The sequence below is a fragment of the Fundulus heteroclitus genome, chromosome 14, assembly GCF_011125445.2.
Source record: "Fundulus heteroclitus isolate FHET01 chromosome 14, MU-UCD_Fhet_4.1, whole genome shotgun sequence".
In the NCBI taxonomy this organism is placed as follows: Eukaryota; Metazoa; Chordata; class Actinopteri; order Cyprinodontiformes; family Fundulidae; genus Fundulus; species Fundulus heteroclitus.
Genome location: NC_046374.1, coordinates 28,107,797 through 28,131,257, shown reverse-complemented (window position 1 = coordinate 28,131,257; position 23,461 = coordinate 28,107,797). Strand labels below are relative to the sequence as shown.

Sequence of the window (23,461 nt, the reverse complement as noted above, 5' to 3'; positions counted from 1 at the left end):
TTTTAAAAGTCTGTCAGCTGTTACTGTAAAAAAAAAAGAAACGGGAGGGAAAAAAACGTGAGCTTTTAGAAAATGGGTCGGTATATTATTTTTTCTTGTCTGTGAAAAATGTAAATGTTTCATCCTATTTAAGAGACCTCCAGTGTGTGATACTGGTGATGATTGATTGAAGTTGACTGAACAACATGCAGATCTGCTGGGAAACAGAAAGAAACGTAACGCAGCCTTAAAACGTTTGAAGAAGGCCATTGGCGGTCGAGCTCTGATTTGGTCAATAGGAATTAAATAAGTAGGTTGCATCTCTCAGCCGGTTCTGTGCTTTGAAAGGAGAACCGGACGAGAGATGCGGTCAAAGAGGAGGAGCAGAAACGGCAGGACGAGTGATTAGTCTTTGGCTTGTAATTAAAAGGAAACAACCGCTGCAACGGATTCAAAGAAACTGGCTGGAAGATGAACATGTCGGTGAATCTACAAGTCAAAACCTTTTTCTAGTCTCTCGCTGACCAGACAGGAAAGATTGCTGCCCTCAATCAGAGTAATGACCCCACCACTCTTTGAGCTCGCTTGATTTCTACAGTCGTCCACACCCCGCTATCTGGTTACGACGGCGGCACGCCTTCCTGCCGACTTCAAACACGCGGCGGCTCGCAGCAGCGGAAGCAGATGGGACGATGCAGCCGGATTATGGTCATCGATATCCCTGACCTCTGGTCTCGACCTCTGCTCACGTTTGTAATTAGGCGGAAAGAAGCAAGCCATGCATCTACAGCGCCCTCCGTAATTATTGGCACACCCAGTAGGAATGATGTTCTAGTGCTTCACCCAATATGCTAAATCATTTCAGCTCCCCATCGGTAAACCCAGGTCTTTAGCTAGCTTTTATCTCCACTTGTTTTGAACTATAATTGTTTGGGTCACTGTAGATATAAGGACATTTGAATAAGTAGGATTTCTGATTTTGGCCTTCTTTTTATTTAATTTCACACTTAAGGAGATCAAAACTCTTCTGCTTTGCTTAAGTAGCATGTTCTTTTCCTTTTTTGGAGAATGCCTAAGAGAAACGGACCTTTTTGTGTTTTTGTGTCACCATATTTATACCCCAGGGAAACAGGAAGTTATAAAATTATATCTTATGTTTTTTTTATAGATCCGTGTTGTTGTTGAATACTAATTTCGTTTTTGTGGATGTATTAAGAGCTATATAAATAAATGAATGATCGATTGTGGACAGATCTATTTTAACACCAGCTGCCACTGATGGGGACTGTTGAGGAGTTTGAGGCTGGGATCGATGATCTACTTATCTTTACAAGTTGGATTTCCAACTTAATGATCATTACACATAATATTTCCAATTAGAAACTACCAAATTAGGACTAGCGAGTGTAATTGGATTGCACAGCAGGTCTAATCTCAGTTTCTAATCAAGGTGAAGATGAAAAGTCATCTACTTCATGTTAGACGTTTAACCGCCTTTAGGGAATGTTTTATATAGTAGCACTCACCCCGATGTAAAAGCATAACCCCTCCCCCAAGCAAAATCTGAGAAATGCCACCAAAATGGGCGTTGCCTATAGACCCTGAGGGGCGGGGCTGTGGTCAGGACCAGGGACAGTGACATGTTAAAACATGAAGAGTGATCAGGTCGACACTTGTTAGTTTACCTCGGTTCAGTCTTTTTGAAGTGGAGGTTTTTTTAACGCTGACTCAGCAATGCCTGAAGACGGCGCTGCAGAGGCAGTGGAGGGCAGAATAGGTTTATTTTCTCAGTGATTCTGAGTGAAAGTGTTGTTAGCATCATTGCTACTATGGGCTAACGATCAAAGCAGAAACGCTAAACTCCATCAATCAATCCCAATGCTCACGAGTCCGACTCCTGAGTCAGACTTGCTACGGGTGCGTGCTTGATTGAGATGGTTTTAAATCCGAACGCAGGGCTATGAGGATGAAAGCACATACCAGTGATAAATACAAGTACCTTTTTGGACTAGTATTAAAATTCAACTGCAATAGCCACCATTCTACCTTAAAAAGCCAGCCCTTTTAACACAAATGTTGCAGAACTACAAAAAAGTTCACATGAAAATGTAAAAACTTTCCCAGTTTAAGCAGTTTATCTGCAAAAAATTGTATTATGGAGGTGAGATAGACATTTGTGTTTGGTTTTATTGCACAGAACTGGTTAGTAAAGACATACTTTTGGGTCTTGACAGAGAGCTGGATGTTAGTTCGGCCGGAGCTTTGGCGATAAAGCTGTGTGATTGTTCTGGAAGAAAAAGGTGATGAGGTGGGGAAGACATGAAAACCTGTGGGAGGGAAAGCAACTCGTAACTTAGACGGAAATAAGCTGCACTTTTCGACAGAGGTTTGCTTTGTGTAATCCCTCCAGTAATTTGTGGAAAAATTTTAGATGGCGAAAACGAGAGCCGCGGCTCTGATGCCCGGTGGCAGACAGCCGTGGGTGTGAACGTGTGGATGTGTGGAGCTGTGAACGTGGAGCCGGGTGTTGCTGAGAGAGTCCATGCTTGTTTGGCCACACTGCTCAAAGTGAAGACTAGCTCGCTGTTGCTCATAAGCAGCCTGACTGCCAAAACATCCAAGTTTCTCTTGGTGGAGGCTTAGAAATGTAGGAACTAACATTCATAATTAAAGTAAACAAAGGTGGATTTGAGTCATTTTTAAACCTAACATGTGTTTTAATGTAGAACCCTTAAGGGGCTGCAGACGCCTTCGTCATCTTGCAAAATGGCCTTTAAATACACGCTTTGGGCGACTGTGACTTGGTGGGTATAGTAGTTGTCCTGCAATCGGGAGGTTGTTGGTTCAATGCCAGCTTCCTCCAGTCAAATGTCCTGGGCAAGGCATTTAACCGCAAGTTGTCTGCCGGTCTGCATTCATATGAATGTGGCTCTAGTGTAAAACTCTTGAATTGGTCGCTATGATTAGAAAAGCTATCTATATAAATTCAGTCCATTTATCTTTCAGTATACACTATGTTCACTTTTTTGGATATATGTTGTGATAAATCCATATTTTAAGTAGGATTCATAGTATGACATGCAGCTTTCTTTTTCTTGGAAGACTTTGGCTTTTCTTCTCTCTCACTGGGGATTTTTCTCTTTGCAAAGACGTTTGTTTTTTTACTCATTTTGCAAGCTTGTGAGTTTAAGTATAGCAGTAACTCATCACGTCTTTGACCTGCAAGAGTGAATCATAGATAGATGGAGAGAACCTGGTGGTTTTTCAAAATGAAACGTTGCGCAAACTCTGATAAGAAATAAAACAGAAATAACGCTAGTGATTTATTATTTCTTTGTGTCCCCTTATCAAATGACCCACGGACTCGTACCAGTCCGCGGCCCAGGCCCTTCGGACTGGTAAATTAACCAATCAGCCTTTATAATTATCATTTTTCACTTTACAGTTGTTCTATTGTCCTTTGTTAATTTTTCCAATACTTTTAAGCATGCTCTGACATGGACCAGTCTGAAGTACAAGATCAAAAGTTTAAAGAAAGACTTTTAGGAAGCCTGACGAGCTATTGATGAATACCACTTTTTTACTATAACAAGTAAATCTGTCTGCTACACAGTGCAATATAAAGAAACTAATATGGTGTATGAGCTTTTCACATTACTGTAGATATAAAGGTAAGTTGATATGTCTGTATAGTGGCATTCATAAAAAAAAAGTTAGCGTTTTACTACATAAATTGTGCTCCGATCTCTCGTCATACATTTTTGACTCCTGGCTTTTCTGTATTTCTGTGTGAAAACAAAAAATTTAAACCCATGTCTGATTGAGTGACTGAAGTGACAAGAGACATATAAAGTTGTTTAATTAACCGATACATAAGAGAATAAAGATGTGGAAAAAAATTGACCACAGAATAAAGCCTTGAGGAACGCCTTAAAATTTTGGTTTTCTTATAATTCATAATTGTCGAATGACTAAAAGTAAAGGATGTAGATATGCGAGGATGGAGTAGGGTTTTTTTTTTTTTTTTGTCAAGCTGTTACCGTTGCTGATAACTGCTTTAGTTGCTTGGATGCTTTTCCTGCATGCATCCCTCAGTGCGTTGTTAACATGTCTGCGTCGAAGTCGTCTGGCCTCCCTCTGAAAGAGCCGACCGCCAGCTGCTTATTGTGACTGATGGCAGCATAAATACAATGAAATTCAAGCTGAACCCTGCGGTGGGTCTATATTTGTACACCCACAGAGTTCACTGGGATGCTTTGACTTTTTGCCACTCTCCGCACACATGATTTCTGTCCACTCGGCACTTCTGCCGGTCCAGGAATTTAGAAAGGGGGAAGAAGAAAAAAAAAAAGATGCCCCCCTGAGTTGTCTGAACGTTTTTTGGATTCTTGAGCTTTTTTGGAAACGGACGGAGTTTAGGATTCCAGCGCTGGTTCTCCCTCAGGCAAAGCTGCATGCGTCTGTGTGTGTTTAGGTTGAATTCCAAGCGCAGACAATTTACTGATTTGGTTGGAATGAGTCTGTGTGTGTTACCCGCAGGGTTCTGGAGTCGGAGACGGAGAATAAAAAAAACTCCCCAACTAAACACAGATTATTCATCATTTCTCAGTGGGAGAAACTGATCCTGTTCTTTTCTGCTGATTATCTGTGTGTCTTTCACCTCTTCAGACCTTTTACATGGATCCCTCTAACTTCTTGTGCATTTGTTGCACAGTTTGATTCTTCCAGGAACCTGTTATTAAACCTCTTGCCAGGGGGACTTGCTGCCATGCAAAACGTTACCGGACTCCCCGGTAACACTGTGCAGAAATTTGTCTGAGTTTCCTCACCAAACATCGGGCTCATTTCAAACAAAACAAACGGGATAGCATGTCAGTCATTCTGTTGAGCCGTTCTGCGTTTCTGCCATGAACTTTCTTTATTAGGTAACCGGAGCTCGTCTCAGGGTTTTGCCGGGCTGGCTGTGGAAAGTTGGTAATTTACCGACTATTAAAATCATGTAAGAAAACTTTCTTCAGTAAAAGATGACGGGCTTATTTTGCGAATCACTTTTTACATCAGTGGAGATCAGTTTGTTGAAACTTTACGGTCTTATCAGGAGATTTAAGAAGGTGTTGAACTTTTTAATGAGTCTGACAGATTAAAACATGTTATTGAGGTTGGCTGACATTTAGACTTTTTTTTTTTTTTTTTTTTTTCCAAACGGAGACATTCACTAATGGAGAAATTCACTTAAACTGTTTTTGCTGGCATTAAGACGCAGAGTTAGATGTGTTGCTCTTCTCCATGCTCATGAATTTTCAACCCCTTCAAAAGCACTTGAACTTCTCCCCATTTTTGTCATATAACCACAACAAACTTTAATTGAATTCATTAGGTTTTTATCTAATAAACCAACACAAAGCAGCACATAATTGTGAAGGAAAAGGAAACTGATAGCGTCCAACTAAAAAAACAACAACAACCTGCATTTATATTCAACCCTTTTTACTCTGATACTTTGAAATAAAATCCTGTCCAAGCGTCAGTCCCTTAATTGGACCAATCTACTTGTGTGTTATTACTTGAATAGAATATAACTCTAATAATCCTCACAAAAGCCCACACAATCAACCATGCTTTTGGCATCATGTCATTTTCTATGATGTTACAATTATTTTCGTAATGCCCCCCGCTTTTCTGTCATCACATCCTTGCCTTCTGATCACATCAATGAGTTTGGTTGACATGTTGACTCTGCTCCGCCAGGCAGCTTGGCTGAATGCAGCTATTTTTCTGACAACTTAAGGAGCTTGTTGAGTGTTTGTATTTAAAAAACAAAACCGCTTTAAGAGCATTTTGCCTCCTTGTCATTAAACAGCACAAAAGTAATCCCACACCGGTCTCTATTTGGACCGCTTAATGTTGCCGGCGCCATTCATTTTTTCTCTTGTTATTGCACTGTGGCTCAACTTTAGAGGGACTGAAAGCGGTTTCTTCTAGATGGTAACCATACTATAACACTGAAAGAAGTTCTAAGCAGTCATTATCAGCTAATTGGAAGGAACAAACTTTAATCTAATTAACCATTAATCAACAATTGCAAGTCGATTATTTGTCTGCAACCCTAGCCACAAGCCATATAGAGGCCGCAGCAAACATGTAGGAGAAGCTGCTCTGCTCTGATGAGACCAAAACGAAACCCTGTCGCTCAAAGTACGTGCAAAGTGTAGCGCATGAAAGAAAGCCAACACTTGACATCTCCCTGAACACATCATCCCTGTGGTGAAACATGATGGTGGTAAGAGCCTGGGAAGGGTTGATGGGGGAAAATGGATGGAGCTAAAACAAAAAAAAAAGTTAAATCCTGGTTGAAAACGTGTTGGAGGCTGCAAAGTTCAGCGGCAGAGGTCCATCTTCGGGCAGGAAAATGTCTCGAAACATACAGCCAGAACAAGAGTAAAATGATTTGGATCACATTGGGGCACATTCAAAGTCAAAGTCCAGAGCTACTCTACATTCAGTTCAGTCTGTAACAAGAATTTAAAAATGTGATGTACATCTAATCTGAGCAGATATTGAATAAAAGTTTTAGCTAACGTCTATCGCATAAAATCTGAATCAAATGCAGAGGGGTTTGTGGTTAACTTACTTAAAATTGTAAGTTGTGCAAAAACATTGCAAGACGCTGTAACCTCACACGTGTCTTTGTCTTCAGTTCCACGGAGATAGACGACATGATCCGCAAGTCGACGAATCTGCTGTTGACCAGAACCCTGAGTAACTGTCTGCAGTACGCCATCAAGAAGAAGAATGTGGGCCTGGCAGAGGTAAAGAAATACCAGACTGGGATTTACGTAATAACGATAATTGGTCTGATTTTCGCTCTTAAGATGGAGAGTTTTTTGTTTTTCCCATAATTTCTGACCTTTTAAATTTGGAAAACACATAATTCCCACCCAATATATAGGGAGAAATTTGACTTTTTCCACCTTTCCAAAAATAGACTAGTACCAGGATATGATGGCTAGTTTGACTGGGCTTTATTATAATCTTTAAAATGCAAAGTTTCTCTTTCCGTTTCTTAAGTAACACAATGTTCCTGACCCGCCTGCTTGTGGAGCTGTGCTGTTGTTTTTCTCTCAGGCTCATGCATGGTCAAAGGCAGGGGTCAGCAACCTTTACAACCCGCAGAGCCATTTTTGCCCTCGGTCCAGCTAAACAAATTTTGTTTAGAGCCACAAAAGTTACACATCTCTTTGAAACAAGAGCTTTTTTTATAGTGTAACTTGTTTAATTTTTTTTTTAATTAAAGGTTAACAGTTTTTTTTATTTAACCGACAGTATTTTTATGTTTAGGTTTAATACATTTTCTTCATTTTTATAGCAAATGGCATCAAAATTATGTTGTTTGCAACATATTGACAAAAAGATACTTCATTTATCTATAGTAAAATATTCTATACACCATTAGTTTCTTTCTTTCTGGACATGTTATGCATATATTGCAAAAATAATGCATCCTTAAGCTAGCAATTTTAAATTACCTTTACATTTAGAAACATTGACCAATTTTATCACCCTGCATTTTTGGTCTAAGTTTTAAAGAGCCAAAGCTGAAGGTGTAAAGAGCCTCAAGCGGCTCTGGAGCCACAGGTTGCAGAGCCCTGGTCAAAGGAGTCATTTTAACCCAGATTTGTTTAAACGTCTCAATAAGAAGATGTTGTTTTTAATCCATGTAAAAAGTGCCTGACTGCGGTGTGTCTGTCTGTATAGTTGGTGCAGGTGATCATCAACACCACCCACCTGGAGCAGAGTTGCCATTTCCTGGAGGAGTTCATATCCAACATCACAAACGTTCCCCCCGACACGGCGAACGCCACCAAGCTGTACGGGACCTCGACATTTAAGGTGAGCTCGCTCGTCTTTCATCATCTGGTTTTCCTTTCTTCCTTGTTTTCTTGCTGTCATGTCGGTTGTAATTTCTGCTTTAAAACTCCCCCCGCCGTCCCGATGCAGGACGCCCGTCATGCTGCCGAGGCAGAGATCTACACCAGCCTGAACGCCAAGATCGACCAGTTCCTGCAGCTGGCTGATTACGAGTGGATGTCGCCCGCCCAGGCTAGCGGGAATCTAGCGACCAGCGACTACCTGGTTGACCTGATCACGTTTCTGAAGAGCACCTTCAGCGTCTTCACCAACCTGCCTGTAAGTACCCACTCACAGCTGTTCGTTTACAGCAGTAAAACAGCTATTATACATGTATGGGATGTTTTAATTGCTTTTAAAACCTTGATATTCAACTTCCAAGCCACCAGATGTATGTTTTTTTGTTTTTTTTTACTTTAAAGTGGTCTTGATCTGTAGTTCTGTGTGCTTTTATTATTCATTCACAGCAAAAAGGGAACAAAAAGTAAGTAAAATGAGTCCTTAATCTGAGCAGGTAAATAAAATTATCTGTCAGTGGAATGAGTATTTTGAACCCTAAAATAAGATAATTAGATTTATTGCACTTGAAATAAGATGGAGACGAATTTTGTCTAGTTTAAGTGCAAAAATCTTATTCCATTGGCAGATCATTTAAAATTGCTGCTCAAATCAAGGACAAGTAGACTAATTCCAATAAAACTTACTTTTAGTTCTCTTTTCTCAGTTTTTTCTTGAACCTCTAAAGGAACCTAAAAATGTCAGAAACGTGTTTAAAAATAAACATCTCTGAGGCGCAACATCAAGACGTGGATTACATTTTCCCTGAAAGAAACCGCCTCATTGTGGCTGTTGCGGGAAATTTTTTGCTAAGCATCTTCTATTTGCTATGGTTTAACAAAATCATCCAGAATCTCTCCCAGGTTTTGGATGTTTCAAACATAGGATTTAAATTTTCTCTTAAAGGTTTTGTTTAATCTGCGCTTTATCATCTTCCATACTATCCAAAAGGGCTTTCAGAATCATTGAGGGCGTCACAGTTAAGTGCAAAGTAAATCTCTACATCATCTGCATAGCAACAAATCTAAAGCTATGTTTAACAAAAAGACCAAAACAGAAACTGAACGGTTCGTATAAAATGAGAGAAGTGCATGTCTAAGAACGGATCTCTGAAGGACACCATAAGAGAGGCGGGTTAAAGACATGATCTGAATATAAACATTTAAAGAACTGCAGTGTGTGCTCTTCAATCTAGAGGCACACGCAATCATGAAACTTTTTCACTGAGATACCACTGCTGGAAACTGGAATGGCAATATTTCTTAAACTTAACCAATGTTCTTTTGACGCTTTTCTTTCTTTACCCTTCCAAAATATCCTCCCTATGCACTTCAGCACCTCCTCCACTGGACACATACATCTGCAGTGAGCATCAAGGGCAGTTTGAAAACCATCTAACTGGGCAAATATATGAGACATTAGATGTGACGGCTAGACATCTGAAATCTAACATCCCACCAAATAATTAACTCAAGCAGTTCCTGACGTCTGCACTTTTGCATGTACTGATATTGGGATGTCGATTCTCATCCAATAAAGCTATGGACCAATGCATCAAAGACAGCACTGAAGTCTAAGGCAATAAACTGGCCCCCTGAAAACTAAAACATACAGTATATAAAAATGTAAAGTTAAATTTCAGTTTTTTAAAGCCAGATTGATAACTTTCAGTACTTCAATACTGAAGAAAAATACATTTTTCCAGCAATTTAGGAATAAAAGGCATATAAAAAAAAAACTTGTCTCAAGCCTTTGGGACACGATGCTTTTGAAGAATAGACGATAACCGCTGAGGTGTTGTGCTGTTTGCTTTGAAAGCGCCTCATCGTGTCAGCGTAACGCATCACAGGGCTGCACAATCTGCTTAAGTTCGTTAGTGTCGGCTCGTTACAGATTAGATCGTTAACATGGGGCGCGCTGAGATCATTAAAGGGTGAGCCGGTCGGGTCAGCAGCCCCGGATTATCCACAGGCTCAGGCCATTGACACTAAAGCCCCAGCTGTAATCACCTTACACTCAGTCAGGACGCCGCAGTGCAACGTTTTACAGCGTGTGGAGCGTGTTTTACAGTGCAGCCAGGAAATAATTAAATCCCAGTAAATCAGAATGCCTAAAAGCTCATTAAGGTATCCGACTGCAACGGTGCTTTTACATAAAAGGCCGCTGCTCTAATTTTGTTATTTTTAGGATGAGCTAGTTGTGACCTTTGCCGTTTTATAAGATTTGAAATTCCTAATGCAGTCTTTATTGTGGTAAATATGCCAATTTCAAGCCTTCAACCGGGCACAGTTGATCAGTTTTTATGATTAATTACGTTTCAGATAAAATGTCCGAGATGAAGAATCGGTATTTAATTTAATTTTGTTGCTGTTTGTGTGTGTTTTTCAGGAGGGGAGGGGGTTTGACCATGTGGTATCCGTTTGGTCATGTGATAATAGGACTGGCCGATAAATCGATTTAATCGATTAAGTCGAATTTACAATTTTTTTTAAGATTACATTTTTGGAAAATCTGGATTTTAATTCTCAAATGCACTCATTGGGCTTCCATGAAGAGAATAGCATGCAAAGCTGACTATATCTTTTAGAAAGCGTGTTGTCAAAATATTGTAAAGACAAAACTTTTCTTTACCATAATGATACACTTTAATTTACTGACTTTTTCTTTAGGTCAGTAAATTTTTAAGTTATTATGAAGTTACTCAAATGTTCTTAGCTCATTGTGTAAAACCATTAGCAGCAAACATTTAGTTATATTTTCATTCTTTACAATCGCAGGGACGCCATCTTGCTTTTTACACTGCAAAAAGGGAACTAAAAGTAGGTAAAATCCTCTTGAAAGTAGTGTATTTTTCTTTGATTCAAGCTGATAAATCATTCTATCTGCCAATGGAATAAGATTTTTGCACTTAAAATAAGAACAATTCATCTCTATCATCTTATTTCAAGTGCAGAATATCTAACTATCCTATTTTAGGGGTGGAAATTCTCATTCCATTGGCAAATAGTCTTATTTAGCTGCTCAAATCAAGGAAAAATATACTAATTTTAAGAAAATTTTACTTACTTTTAGTTCCCTTTTTGTAGTGTAAGCATGTCTCACAGCTTGGATTTAGTTGCTCTTTGAATTAAGATCCACTCCCAGACGAAATGCTTGACCATAAAAGCAAGTTTTTAAAATAATTTTTTTTGTGAAACGAAAAGGAGGGAAAAAGAAAATTGATAAATCGGATTTGGTATAAAAAAGCCATTTCGTCGAGCCCTATAGTGATTATGGATTGCCCCAAAGGATTGTGGGTTGTTTAACTGAAGCAGAGAAGCAAAGTCAGTGGTGTGGTTGTTTCTTCACTGCACTGAAAGGGGTCAGAAAGATATATATATATATATATATATATATATATATATATATATATATATATATATATATATATATATATATATATAATTGGATGTTGGTGTTGGCCCAAACCTTCATATCGGTGCCCTCCTAGAGAAAAAAAATAACACAGGGCTGTTTGTATCTGCAGGTTGATCAGAGAGTTAATTTCTCTCAAGGACAAAGTCAAACACTCAGACCGTTTCTTTCCGCTCTGTTTTGATCAAAGGTCATGAACAGATTCATATGATGCAAAAACACACACTGATCAGCTTTAAGGTGATTAGGCGCCCAGATTTGGACCAGCCGGGTCACAAGGCCACACACAGACGGCGCTGGAGCAAAGTGTTTTGCAGCACATCTAATCAGCTTTTCCTTCACACCCTCCCTCTCCCCCCCGCCACCCCCGTCCCACAGCCCCGGGCATGACCCCATCACACATGCTTTAACGCGGACCCAAATGTGGCGTGAGGCCTCTTAAGTAGATCAGATGCTATGGATCTAAAACGCTGGGTGGCATGACCCCGCTCCGATAAAGTCCGGCAATGCGAACGAGCCGAGTTACTTATAAATGTGCTGGAAACGGCTCCTGTGAAGAGGCTGTAGACCGGTTATAAGAGCCAGGAGTTACAGAAATAAACCATTTTATTATCCTAAGTTACTTTAAAGTTTGATCTACACTCACCGGAGAATTTATTACACCTTTTCAACTCAGCCAATCACATGGCAGCACATCGGTGCAGATGACCTTTGCTGAAGCTCAAGCTTCCCATCAGAATAACTTCATCATGGTTGTTGGAGCCAGACAGGCTGGTCTGGATATTCCTGAAAGTGCTGATCAGCAACAATTACCAAACAAAACCATTGTTCAGGTTTGCAGAGAATGGTCTGGAAATGAGAAAATATCCTGTGAGCGGCAGCTGTTCTGGACAAAAAATGACTTTTTGATGTCAGAGGAGAAGAATAGTTGCAGATGACGGAAAAGCAACTCGACTTGTTGCAACCTAGTTATGCAAGACGGTATCTATGAACGCTCCATGTGTCAAACCTTTGAGATTAAACTGGGTGTTAGACCTGTCAGCTAAGATATCAGATGAGAAGGTTTATATAGAGATGGTCTATGTTGCGTTAAATTCTGCTTTTATGTATTCCAGTAGGTTATCTTTCAGCTGTTTCTCATATTTGTTTAAAAAATGTGCCTGTGAGACATTTGGTATGAAGCTTTTAGGATATCAATACAAACAAAGCTCCTAAAAAACATATCAAGATTAGGGCTGGACCATATGGCCAAAACGTATATCGTGATAAATTTCTTCATGTCGGTCGATACAGTGTAATTAGGATATCGATACAAACAAAATAAAAGCCTCAGAGAGACTTTGAAAAATGCCCACAAAATATGCCCGTACAAAATTATAACAATTATTTTGCCATTTTTATAAAACTCCTCCAGTATAATATTCTTGAAATATTTGTTTTAAAAGATAAAACATAAAATTACATGAAACCCAGAAGGTCAGTAAGTGGCATATGGCGTAATCATTGACTAATGTATATTGAAATATGGGGCTGGGTATCATCTAGGAAGAGCCGATTCGATACGATTCTCTATACATAGCTCACGATGCAATACGATTGTCGATATAGCTCATCCTGATTTGATTTGACTCTATCAATATTTATTACTTTCAAATCAATGTTTAGTCATTCAATCAACAAAATCAGCCAAATATTATATTTATGTTCAATTTATTGAACACTGACATATTAACAGAAAAATAAAGTGCATTTGGTTCAATGCATTTAACGTATCATAGAAACCAAAAATGCGCCCAAAAGTCTGATTTTAGGGACGAAGGAGCTTCTAAAATCCTGTTGGCCATTCCGCAAATCCGTCTCACTTGCAGTTCTTCGCTGTGAACAGTAATGGCGCACTGTGATAACGCCCCCTAGGGGTTGGGAGGTATATCGCTATTGAAAGCCAGAATATTGATATTAAATTGATACATCGATATTAATCTTTGTATCGATTTTTATGCACAGCCCTATTGAAATATCAGAAATATTATTGAATAAAGTTATATCGCGATATAAATTGGTATTGAATTATTGTCCACTCCCAATCCAGATAAATATCGTATATCGGCATTCAGCCTAAAAGTATTGAGACATCATTTTTGGTCCATGTCACCCAGCCCTACTTCCACCAGATATCGCACCGTCTCACGAAGGCGTTCAACTTTCAACACAGAATTAAAGCAAACATAAGTGTTTAGTATCTAAACAGTGCATTATATTACATTTGTTAGGCAGGAAATGGAGGAGGGGCGGATTGGTGGGGGGGTTGAGTTATCGCAGAGTCATAACCGACAAAAATGCTGATTTAAAACTGCTTTGATGCTAAACTCAACATTTAACTTTCCAGGTGGTGTTTTTTAATTTAATCTCTTCAGCATTTCACCCAAAACATTTCACCCAAAACAAAGCTGCTTGACAGTAGATTTTTAATTTATTTTTTTTACCGACGCATGGGTGAACCCGCCTGATAGTGGACGCCTCATACCCGCCATCGTTCCTCAATTTACGGACAAGCTGTCTACTGTTCATGTATTCTGTTTGTGTGTTAAAATGTACAAATTAGCGCTTTATCCTCCAAATATTTCTATTCATGCCTCACCAGAGCGACTAACCAAGAAAAATAGCTACGCTATAATAGGTCATGGTGAGAGAGGTCCAGTCTCCCAACAATCAGGCTTTACGTTGTGTTTGCATGGCTTTGGATGCGTCTTCAGAGCTGAGAGCCAGAAGCAGCTCTGCACCGAGATAAACCTCAGCCAGGATCCGATGTCTTCGTCAGCTTCGGACGCCGTAAACACACACACACAGCATCTTCACTGCGCTCGGGTCTCTGCGGACGTCATCCAAGAGCTATTAGCTTCACTCAGAGCTGGGCTCTGCAGAATAACGCTCGTGATTTAGCCAGGCTCAAATTATCGGCACGGAATGAGGATAATGGGAAAAGGCCTCGGGGGCGAAAAGCGATCATGTAAGAGTCGAGAAGGGAATTTTGGACTCGCCAGCCTCCAAGTTTCAGGGTTCAGGAGCTACTTGATCGGTTTTCTGCCGTGCACTAATCGCCTTCTGACGGCTGTTTTTAGCTTTTGTGTCAATTCTTCTCCGCGATGCTTCATAATGAATTAGCCTGGTCTCTGAGGACTGTGAGCTGGAACGGTGTCCCTGCAGCCAGTGTACCGCTCTACCGTCTCACTTTCCCAGTGAAAACATTTCAACCTGGAGGTTTTCCAGCGCAGGTAATGTTTCTATATGTTTCTGACCGTAGGGGACGCCGGTAGAGCACGCTACCTTACCGGTGAGTATCTGGGCTTTTTTTTTTTTTTGCAGAAGTGCCGTGGCGTTCCCCTTACTGACCCGTTTAACCCCTTCGGCGTGGAGCTTCACTTCTCATGAGTTCAACAGCCAGCATGCGAGATGAAAATGCTGTGATGCATGTTTGCCTGGAGATTTTGATGTGGTTTAAAGAAAGCATAACTGCTTACCTGCTCACGTTGTGCTTAAGTGATAGTTTAAGCAACTGTTTGTGTTTTAAATCTGCATATTTTGTTTATTTAATTCCACAAACGGGTATCATTGAATTTGTGATCATTGAAAAGTTAATTGATTTCATTAATTCAATTCAAACTAATAGTCGTTAGAGTTTATTCCTGCTAGTTTTGATTGTTTTTGCTTACAGCGAATAAAAACCTCAAATTCTTCATTTTTAGAAAAAATTACTATTATATCAAACCAATAAAAAAGGATTTTAACCCAGAAATGACTGAAAAGTCTTTGCTCCCAGTGCTCCCAGGGTTCCTTTAGTTAGACTTAGACAAACTTTGTCATTTTGTATGTACAGAGTGCATACAAAACCGTTGCATACAGCTTACGACAATGTAATGAGATTGTAATTGAAATAAAATAACTCTATTATATAAAGTGCAGCAGTGATAAGAATGTAACAGTGCAGGAGAAAAACATTTTTTTTTAAAGTGTGCAGAAGAATGCTCCACCATGTTTGTAGTGCAAAAATAATGGTGCAAAAAGGCATTCATTTTAAAAGTTCATTGTTGGCAGTGCAAAATAATGATGGTGCAAACATGCAGTAAACGTTCAGTTGTTTACTTTCAAATATAAATTGATTTATAAAAGTTCAGCAACGTTGGCAGTGCAACGTAATGATGCCTAATGGCCTTGAATCACTGCATCAGTGCAGCGTGGCGTGGAGGAGATCAGCCTGCGGTTCTGCTCAGGTGTTCAGGAAGCCCAGGTTGCTTTGATGGCGGCCTTCAGCTCGTCTGCATCGTTGGTTCTGCTGTCTCTCATCCTCCTCTGGACAATACGCCGTAGGTTCTCTGTGGGGTTCAGATCAGGCACAGGACCAGCTTTTGTCACCTTTTGGTGTTGTGGCCCGGCACTGAGTGCTGCTGTAAAATGAAATGAGCTTCTCTGTCCAGCTTGGGTGCAGAAGGAAACATGCTGTTTTATAACATTTCCTGGTAGACGGCGGCACTGACTGTAGACTCCAGAAAACCAACACCAGCAGATGACATGGCAGCCCAAACCATCACTGACTGTGGAAACATCCCACTGGACTTCAAGCAAAATTCTGAACCTCTGCCGCTTGTATTTCTAAACTAAATACAAGCTTTTTTTCTGAATAGAGGACTTTGGACTAACAGTCCAGATGTTCAGGAAGGGCTTAAAACAAGGAACTCAACAGCTGTAACCCAAGTCTTAGATACTTTGTGTGGTGGCTCCAACTCTTCTCCCTCACACAATCTCCCTTATCCACATTTATTCTACCATACTTTTTCCTTCCACTCAACTTTCCATGGATGTGCTTACATATAGCCGTCCCTGATCAGTCGGCTTCTCCAGCTTTGTGTAGGTCATAACATGGCTGTATTGTGTCTCTATTAAAAGCTTTATTTCAAATGGGTTTTATGTATTAGTTCACTTTTAAATTGGCTTTAAGCAATAATCGTCCAAATAAACACTGTGTGGAATGAATCTATAATAATTTCCACGTTTTCAGTCTAAATCAAATGAGATGAAGTGGTTGAAAACGCCGGCGTCTCTTCTGAAGATGTCTTCGCCTTTGGTGCCTCGAAAGGTCGGATAGCCAAGTGAAAATGCTTGCTCGTGTTCCGCTCGTGTGTTCGAGGCTAATATTTCCCCCGGATATTGGGTAACGTGAATGCAAAACCCATTTATGGTTCTGCAACATTAATACCTGGAGCCGCTTTCCCCTTCGCTGTCATTCTCGTCAGCAGAGTCCCATCCTCAGTCCTAAAACTCATCAAGCTCCTGCAGCCGAGGGCCTGCTCCCATCGCTGCAGATTTGGACGGGAAGAACCCCGAAAGCGGATCCAAAACACTAGTGTCATGCCGTCTGCTGCAATCCGACCCCTCGGCTTTTGGCCGTGCCGCCTTGGCCGGTCCTTTCCACCATGTCGAATCCCATCTAGGAGCGGCGAAACAGTGGGTTATTGCAAATGTGACTCGCACCGCTGCCTCGGTCTGTTTCTGCCATTTAGAAAGGCTGGAGTTTAAGTCAGCTGCTGTCAGCTGGGAAATTCACTTAAAGCTCAGTTTCATGGGATTATATTATGCTAACAGGGTTCAGGTTGGTCTTTGGGATCTTTTTTTTTCTTCTTCTATGTTACTGATTATATTGACGCTTCACATATTAAACTGAAGCTCGTGTGTTTGAGGCGCTTTTAGATTCTGGAGTAAGACGGATTCTTTAAACGAACAAAGAGACTACACTGCAAAAATAGACGTAAAAATAAAAAAAAATATCTTGAAATGAAGGTATTTTTCCTTGATTTGAGCAGGTAAATAGGACTATTTGCCAATGGAACAAGATTTTTGCACTTAAAATGAGAACAATTCATCTCCATCGTCTTATTTCAAGTGCAGTATATCTAATTATCTTATTTTAGGGGTAAAAATACTCATTCCATTGGCAAATAGTCTTATTTAGCTCCTCAAATCAAGGGCAAATACATTCATTCAAGAAATTTTACTTATTTTTAGTTCTCTTTTTGCAGTGTAGCTGAACGCTTGGCCTCATTAGGCTTTCTGCACAGTTGTTTAAAGCTAAAGTTTGTCATGTAAAACCTGACTACTCTGGATTTTCAGCCTTTTAATGGCTTATTTATGTCTTGATGGGTTTATGTTTTCAAATGCGGATTGTTGAGGTCAAACTTTTCTGCGATTCAGAGTAGATGTAAGAAAACGCTCTCCTCCCAGAGTCAACTGTGTTTGCATGGCTAAAATGGTCTTGCAGTGCTTTCTGCTTATCTCTGCCTCTAATGGTGGGGAATTTCAAGAAAGCTAAAAATGTAACACTTGTTTTTTTGCTGGTTGTACTGAAGCTATAACAAGCATCCAGTAAAAGTCCTCCTCAATGTGCCGGATTTAGCAGCAACACCCAAAATAAACGATACAAATGCTTTTTTTCCTGGTGCTGGACTGCCTGAAACCCCTTTTCTCTGTGAGTTAGGCTTTTGTTTTTTCCAGTCTTTGAGGTAAAATCTGTTTTTATTTATTTATTTTTTTTACAAATGTAGGTTTTTGTTGTTTGACTAGATTTTCATAATTCACTTATATTGTTTGTTTGAAAATTATGATCTGGTGGAATCTACGGTTATGGTATGCTGTTTTTGTACTTTTAAAGTTAGGCCAGATCATTTTAATAGTAAGTAAAATAGCCACTTCCTGCACACTTCCTGTTTACCCTAACTGTATCCAACTACATCCTGGTTTCATGGCAGGATTTGATACATTTCTCCAACTCTAATATCCTAAAACAATGGTGGCAATGAGCCGGCAGCATAGGTGTGCACACCTTTTAGGCTTTCTTTTTATATATACTTTTGATTAAATTTCAGCGTTCAGTCTTTTGGGCTTCACACAGTTCTAGTGAATCTGATTAACCAGACATAAAGTTTCACTGTCCTGGTAGGATTCAGCTAAAGCATGTGGAGAGGTTACAAAAGGTCAAAATGTTCTCACTTTACAAAGGTATCAGTCAGGAGCAGCGACATCTAAAAGTCCAGATGTTGGATGCCAACAAAGTCCTACTAAAGACTAAATGCTGAAACTGAATCAAAAGGAACTTCAGTGAAGTTTAAGGGTAGTTCTCTGTGTATCTTTATATTTTCTATAGAACTGCATATGTTGCAATAAAGTTTCAAAAGTTTTAAAATAATTTTAATTGTCTCAAAAACCTGGAATTTCAACAAGACGTTGTTTTTTGCCGCGTTGCTTTAAAAAAGGATTAATTTAGATGATTTCTTACTACGGTTACAATAAAAAGCTGACATTATCACAGATATGAAGGCTCCTAGTTTAGATGTTTTCTTCCTCGTCACCTCGCCTCCTTCCTTTGTTTTCTCTCATCAGGCGTTACGAGCTGAGCAGCTTTTAACGAGCTTTAATGAATCTCTGTTTAGTTGGAGCGCTGAAGAGATGCAGGGTTGTGGGTTGATTTACAAAGAAACTGAGAAACCATTACATGTTGTTGTTTCTGCTTTCATGTCTTCTCGTGTTTATTAGTGCTCTGCTTGTGTTCATGTGGCTCACATTGTTTCCTCAGGTTGGGACATTTTCTGACCGTCTTTCCTCCTGTGGTCCTTTTCTTGTCATGTCTTTGACTGTTTTCTCTCCTTTTATTTATCTGTGCTCTAAATCGTCTTTGACGTGCTGACTTATCTGTTTATTCTAATCACTTTGACTAATCACTTTATTTCTTTAGTCGTTTAAAAGAAGTGAGAAAATATTAGTGTCACACTTTGAGCATCACAAGCTTCAGTTTTTGATTGGACGGACGACTTCGGTTAAAGTTTTCAGGAAAGATTCACAAGTTGGTGTTTTTTCAATATTTCAGCTGCAAATTAGTTTAAGTATCATTCCACTTCCCTCCTTTCCTCTCTCTTCTTTCCTCATTTCCTCTCTCCACTCCTCTTCTTTCCTATCTTCACTCCTCTTCTTTCCTCTCTCTCCTCTTCACTTTCCTCTCTCCTCTCTTCTTCCCTTCTTTCCACTCTTCATTTCTCTTCTTTGCTCTCTCCTCTTCCCTCTTCACTTTCCTCTTTTCCTCTCTCTTCTTCCCTCCTGTCCTCTCTTCACTTCTCTTCTTTCCTCTCTTCACTTCTCTTCACTTCCCTCCTTTCCTCTCTCTTCTTCCCTCCTGTCCTCTCTTCACTTCTCTTCTTTCCTCTCTTCACTTCTCTTCTTTCCTGTCTTCTTCACTTCTCTTCTTTCCTCTCTTCTTCCCTTCTCTTCTTTCCTCTCTTCTTCCCTTCTTTCCTTTCTTCACTTATCATCTTTTCTCTCTCCTCTTCCCTCCATTCCTCCTTTCCTCTCTTCCCTCTTCACTTCTCTTCTTTCATCTCTTCACTTCTCTTATTTCCTCTCCTCTTCCCTTTTCTCTCTCCTCTTCACATCCCTCCTTCCCTGTCTCTTCCCTTTCCTCTCTTCCATCCCTCTATTAATCTCTTCCTTTCCCTCCTTTCCTTTTTTTCCTTTTCTCTCTTCCCTTTTCTCCTTTCCTCTCTTCCATCCATCTATTCCTCTCTTTCTTTCCCTCCTCTCTTCTCTTCACTTGCCTCCTTTGCCATCTCTTCATTTTCCCCTCTAAACTTCCCTCCTTTCCTCTCTTCACTTATCTTCTTTCCTCTCTCCTCTTCCCTCCATTCCTCCTTTCCTCTCTTCCCTCTTCACTTCTCTTTACTTTCCTCTCTTCTTCCCTCCTTTCCTCTCTCCGCTCCTCTTCTTTCCTTTCTCTTCTTTCCTCCTTTCCTCTCTTCCATCCCTCTATTCTTCTCTTCCTTTCCCTCCTTTCCTCTTTTCCTTTTCTCTACTCTTCTTTTCCATTTCTCTTCCCTCCTTTTCTTCTCTTCACTTGCCTCCTTTCCTCTTCTTTCCTCCTTTTCTCTCTTCCATCCCTCTATTCCTCTCTTTCTCTTTCCCTCCTTTCTTCTCTTCACTTGCCTCCTTTGCCATCTCTTCATTTTCCCCTCTAAACGTTCATCCTCTCCTCTCTTCCCTCCTCTCCTGCCTCCAGGCTAACCGTCACCACTCGTCTGTTCTCGGGTCTAAGCGACAGCGTTTGTGTCAGACGTTCTTTTGTGTTCCTGTCTTTCAGCCGTCCAGGTTCAGGCCATGTAAACAGAATTAGCTCATTTCACGCTCTGTCTCCCGCCGTCATCTCCGACCTCTGGGACCGTGCGCAGTGCATGTTGGGAGTTCAGAGGCCGGCGTGGGATTGGAGGATATCCGTCCAGTCGCGCGTCTGCGTTTCCCCAAACGTATGCGCCTCGCACGCGTGAGCCGTGTGTTGGGTTTGAGGTGAAACTGTGGTCCAGACACTTTCCTGACGTGGACCTCAGTTCATGGAAAACAATCCTGCTGCTGTGGAGTGACTTCTTTAAGATGCCATGGATTTAAAGAATCAGCAATCTACAGCAAAAAGCTGAGCTGCCTTCTGGAATAAAGTGAAAAGTCATATGGAAGCAAATGACTTAATGTACATTTACTTAATGAGGTGTTATTTTCAGCTTAAGCTTTTGTCTTTGTTGGTTTATTTTTAGCAGGTGTAGAAATGTCTTAAGGGAACAGAGGCTGTAATCTGATCATTACCGTAAAATACTGGAATATTACTATTATGAAGCTGTTTGTTGAAAAATGCTGCTTGAGTTCAGTTTTTCCCCCCAGTTTAGAAATAAAGTTCAACTCTTTGAAATTTGCTGCTTCCTTCTAATACTTGCTTAATTTTTTGTTTATAATATCTCTGGGGATTAAAGGGATATTTAAATAAAAGTTTTGTTTATTAGACTAAACATCGAGATAAAGATCTTTTCTTTTTGTTGTGGTTATGGTTTTGAGAAGCCTTATCTGGGGAAATAATGTTATTTATATACAAAAGTCTTAAAAAATGCACACGTCTGTGAAAATTAGGGCTGTGCATAAAAATCAATACTAAGATTAATGCAGATGTTTTTAAAAGCGATTTAACATCGATATTCTGTCTTTCAATATCAATATACCTCCCAACCCCTATGTTCAATAAATTGAACATAAATATAATATTTGGCTGGTTTTGTTGATTGAATGACTGAGCATTAATGTGATGTAAAAAATTACTAATTTAACTTCAAAATATTCTCCACATATAATGTGGTACATATCCTGTCCAAGTCAAGCATAAAGAACTTAATTTATGAGAGGAAAATGGATCAGACTGCAGTAGTTTGTTGTTTAAGCTATCTAACTTTTTGTATATTTGTTGCTGCTTCTTGGCCAGGACTCCCTAGAAAAAGAGGTTTATGGGACTATATCCTGGTTAAATAAAGGTTGAATAAAAAATAAATCAAATAGCCTTGTAGCATAATTGAAATCATGTCATGTTGTGGAAAAAAAGGAGCAGATAGCTCTGCTAGCAATAGTTTTTATTACACCTCTATACAGAGCAGAACAGCACAATACGTCCTAGAAAACCACTAAGTGTTGTTTTTACTATTTTATGTTTTCTGTTAAGTCTCAATCAAAATGATTAGAAGTGAAAAACATTCTTTTTTGTGTGCCAATATTGATGAACCATAAAAGCGGGTTCATTTTATTTATGCTTGAGTTGTAAAATCTTCTCTCAGGATTTTCCAAATCTCAGTTTTTATCACTCAGGCTGTGGATATGTGGTAAAAGAGCCAGCTTTTTTTTTTTTTTTAATTGTGGTTAAAATCTAAGATGAATTACGCCGTTAAAAAGCAATTTTCATTATATTTAGTCTTTTCCTTTATTCCAGGAACACAGATTTGACTAGATTGTTGTTGTTTTTTCGGGGTGTGCCAAAAAAAAAAAAACTCACCCTCACACAAATCTAGAAGGGCTGGAGGGTGTCATTGCCAAATGAGCCCCGCTCGGTGCCGTTAGAGGAAATAAATGGTGAAACCTCTGATCAGGAGGCCAGTCTGCTGCAGATACCCACTGATCCGGTTCAGCTGCTGATCTGAACGCATGAAGAGCGACTCTTGATTCACTGCTGCAGTTTCAGCACCAGGGTTTGTAAAGCTGTTTGCCGTTTCTATTTTAAACCACGCCGTGTTTACAGAAGCTCAAAACAGTTGTTTGTCTGATTGGCTGTGTGCATGGCCGTGTTTGGTTTCCGTGCGTGATTAATGGCGGTAATTAAAACGGAGAGGGGAGCGAACGAGAGGCCCGGTGTTTGTTTCTTATTAATCACCTGAAAGGCCTGTTGCTTTGTGTCCGTTTGTGTCAGCCAGACACATCAAAGTCTCGTCAGGACTCATTTGTGTAATGAGGCCCTTCTGTCCAAACAGTCACTTCCCCCCCCCCCCCCCTCCTGCGTCTCTGCGTTTCGTGACGGCGAGGAGGTTAAATTTGCGCTCCCAACACAATATCTCGTCGAATCTGTGTTAACGGATTAAAGGAAAAGGAAATGAAGTCTAATGAGAATTGTCTTTTAATGATTAGGAGAAACCAAGACATGTTTCATCGCAGACGTTCGCTGCCGGTTTTCAGCCTCGCCGCGGTCCGTCGGTCCGTCCGTCCCGCTTTGATCCGCGTGCTTCATTGTGTTGGAATGCAGACGCGGAGGTCGAGACGGAGGCCGCGGCTAATCGCTGAGATTACACACCCGTCCACTCGGACACCGACACATGTTTTGGTTTTTTTGAATTAATGCGTTGTCATGTACTTCCTCATCCGCTGCTGTGAATTTTGTTATGCTACTTTATCATCCTAACTGCACCTGAGCACATGGCTCATTAAGGGACGCTCTCCCTGTCGGGCCCTCTTTGCGTTTAGATACTATGTTTCATTGTTTTCTCATCGTTGCTGCGGTTTACTGGTAGGTTTGGGTCACTAGATTTACACATTTTGTATTATTATATTTGTAATGGTTTACTTCACCTGAAACAAACACTGCAAAAACAGAACTAGAAATAAGTAAAATGTTCTTAAAATGAGTGTATTTGTCCTTGATTTGAGCAGGTAAATAAGACTATTTGCCAATGGAATAAGAGTTTTGCACTTAAAATAGGAACAATTCATCTCTATC

General features: G+C 40.0%; 1 protein-coding gene across 8 annotated transcripts in view; it reads left to right on the top strand.

The window, feature by feature from the left end:
- exoc6b (exocyst complex component 6B) overlaps positions 1–23,461 on the top strand; it is a 139,903-nt gene that overhangs the window by 64,832 nt on the left and 51,610 nt on the right. For 4 of the 8 annotated variants that reach the window (XM_036146664.1, XM_036146668.1, XM_036146665.1 and 1 more), the window contains exons 16-19: positions 6,677–6,788; positions 7,735–7,869; positions 7,978–8,166; positions 14,660–14,689. In XM_036146664.1, coding sequence (XP_036002557.1) covers positions 6,677–6,788; positions 7,735–7,869; positions 7,978–8,166; positions 14,660–14,689 — 466 coding nt within the window. Of the gene's footprint in view, positions 1–6,676; positions 6,789–7,734; positions 7,870–7,977; positions 8,167–14,659; positions 14,690–20,530; positions 21,166–23,461 lie in introns of those variants that run through there. The other 4 variants (XM_036146666.1, XM_036146667.1, XM_036146670.1 and 1 more) reach the window with 3 other exon arrangements.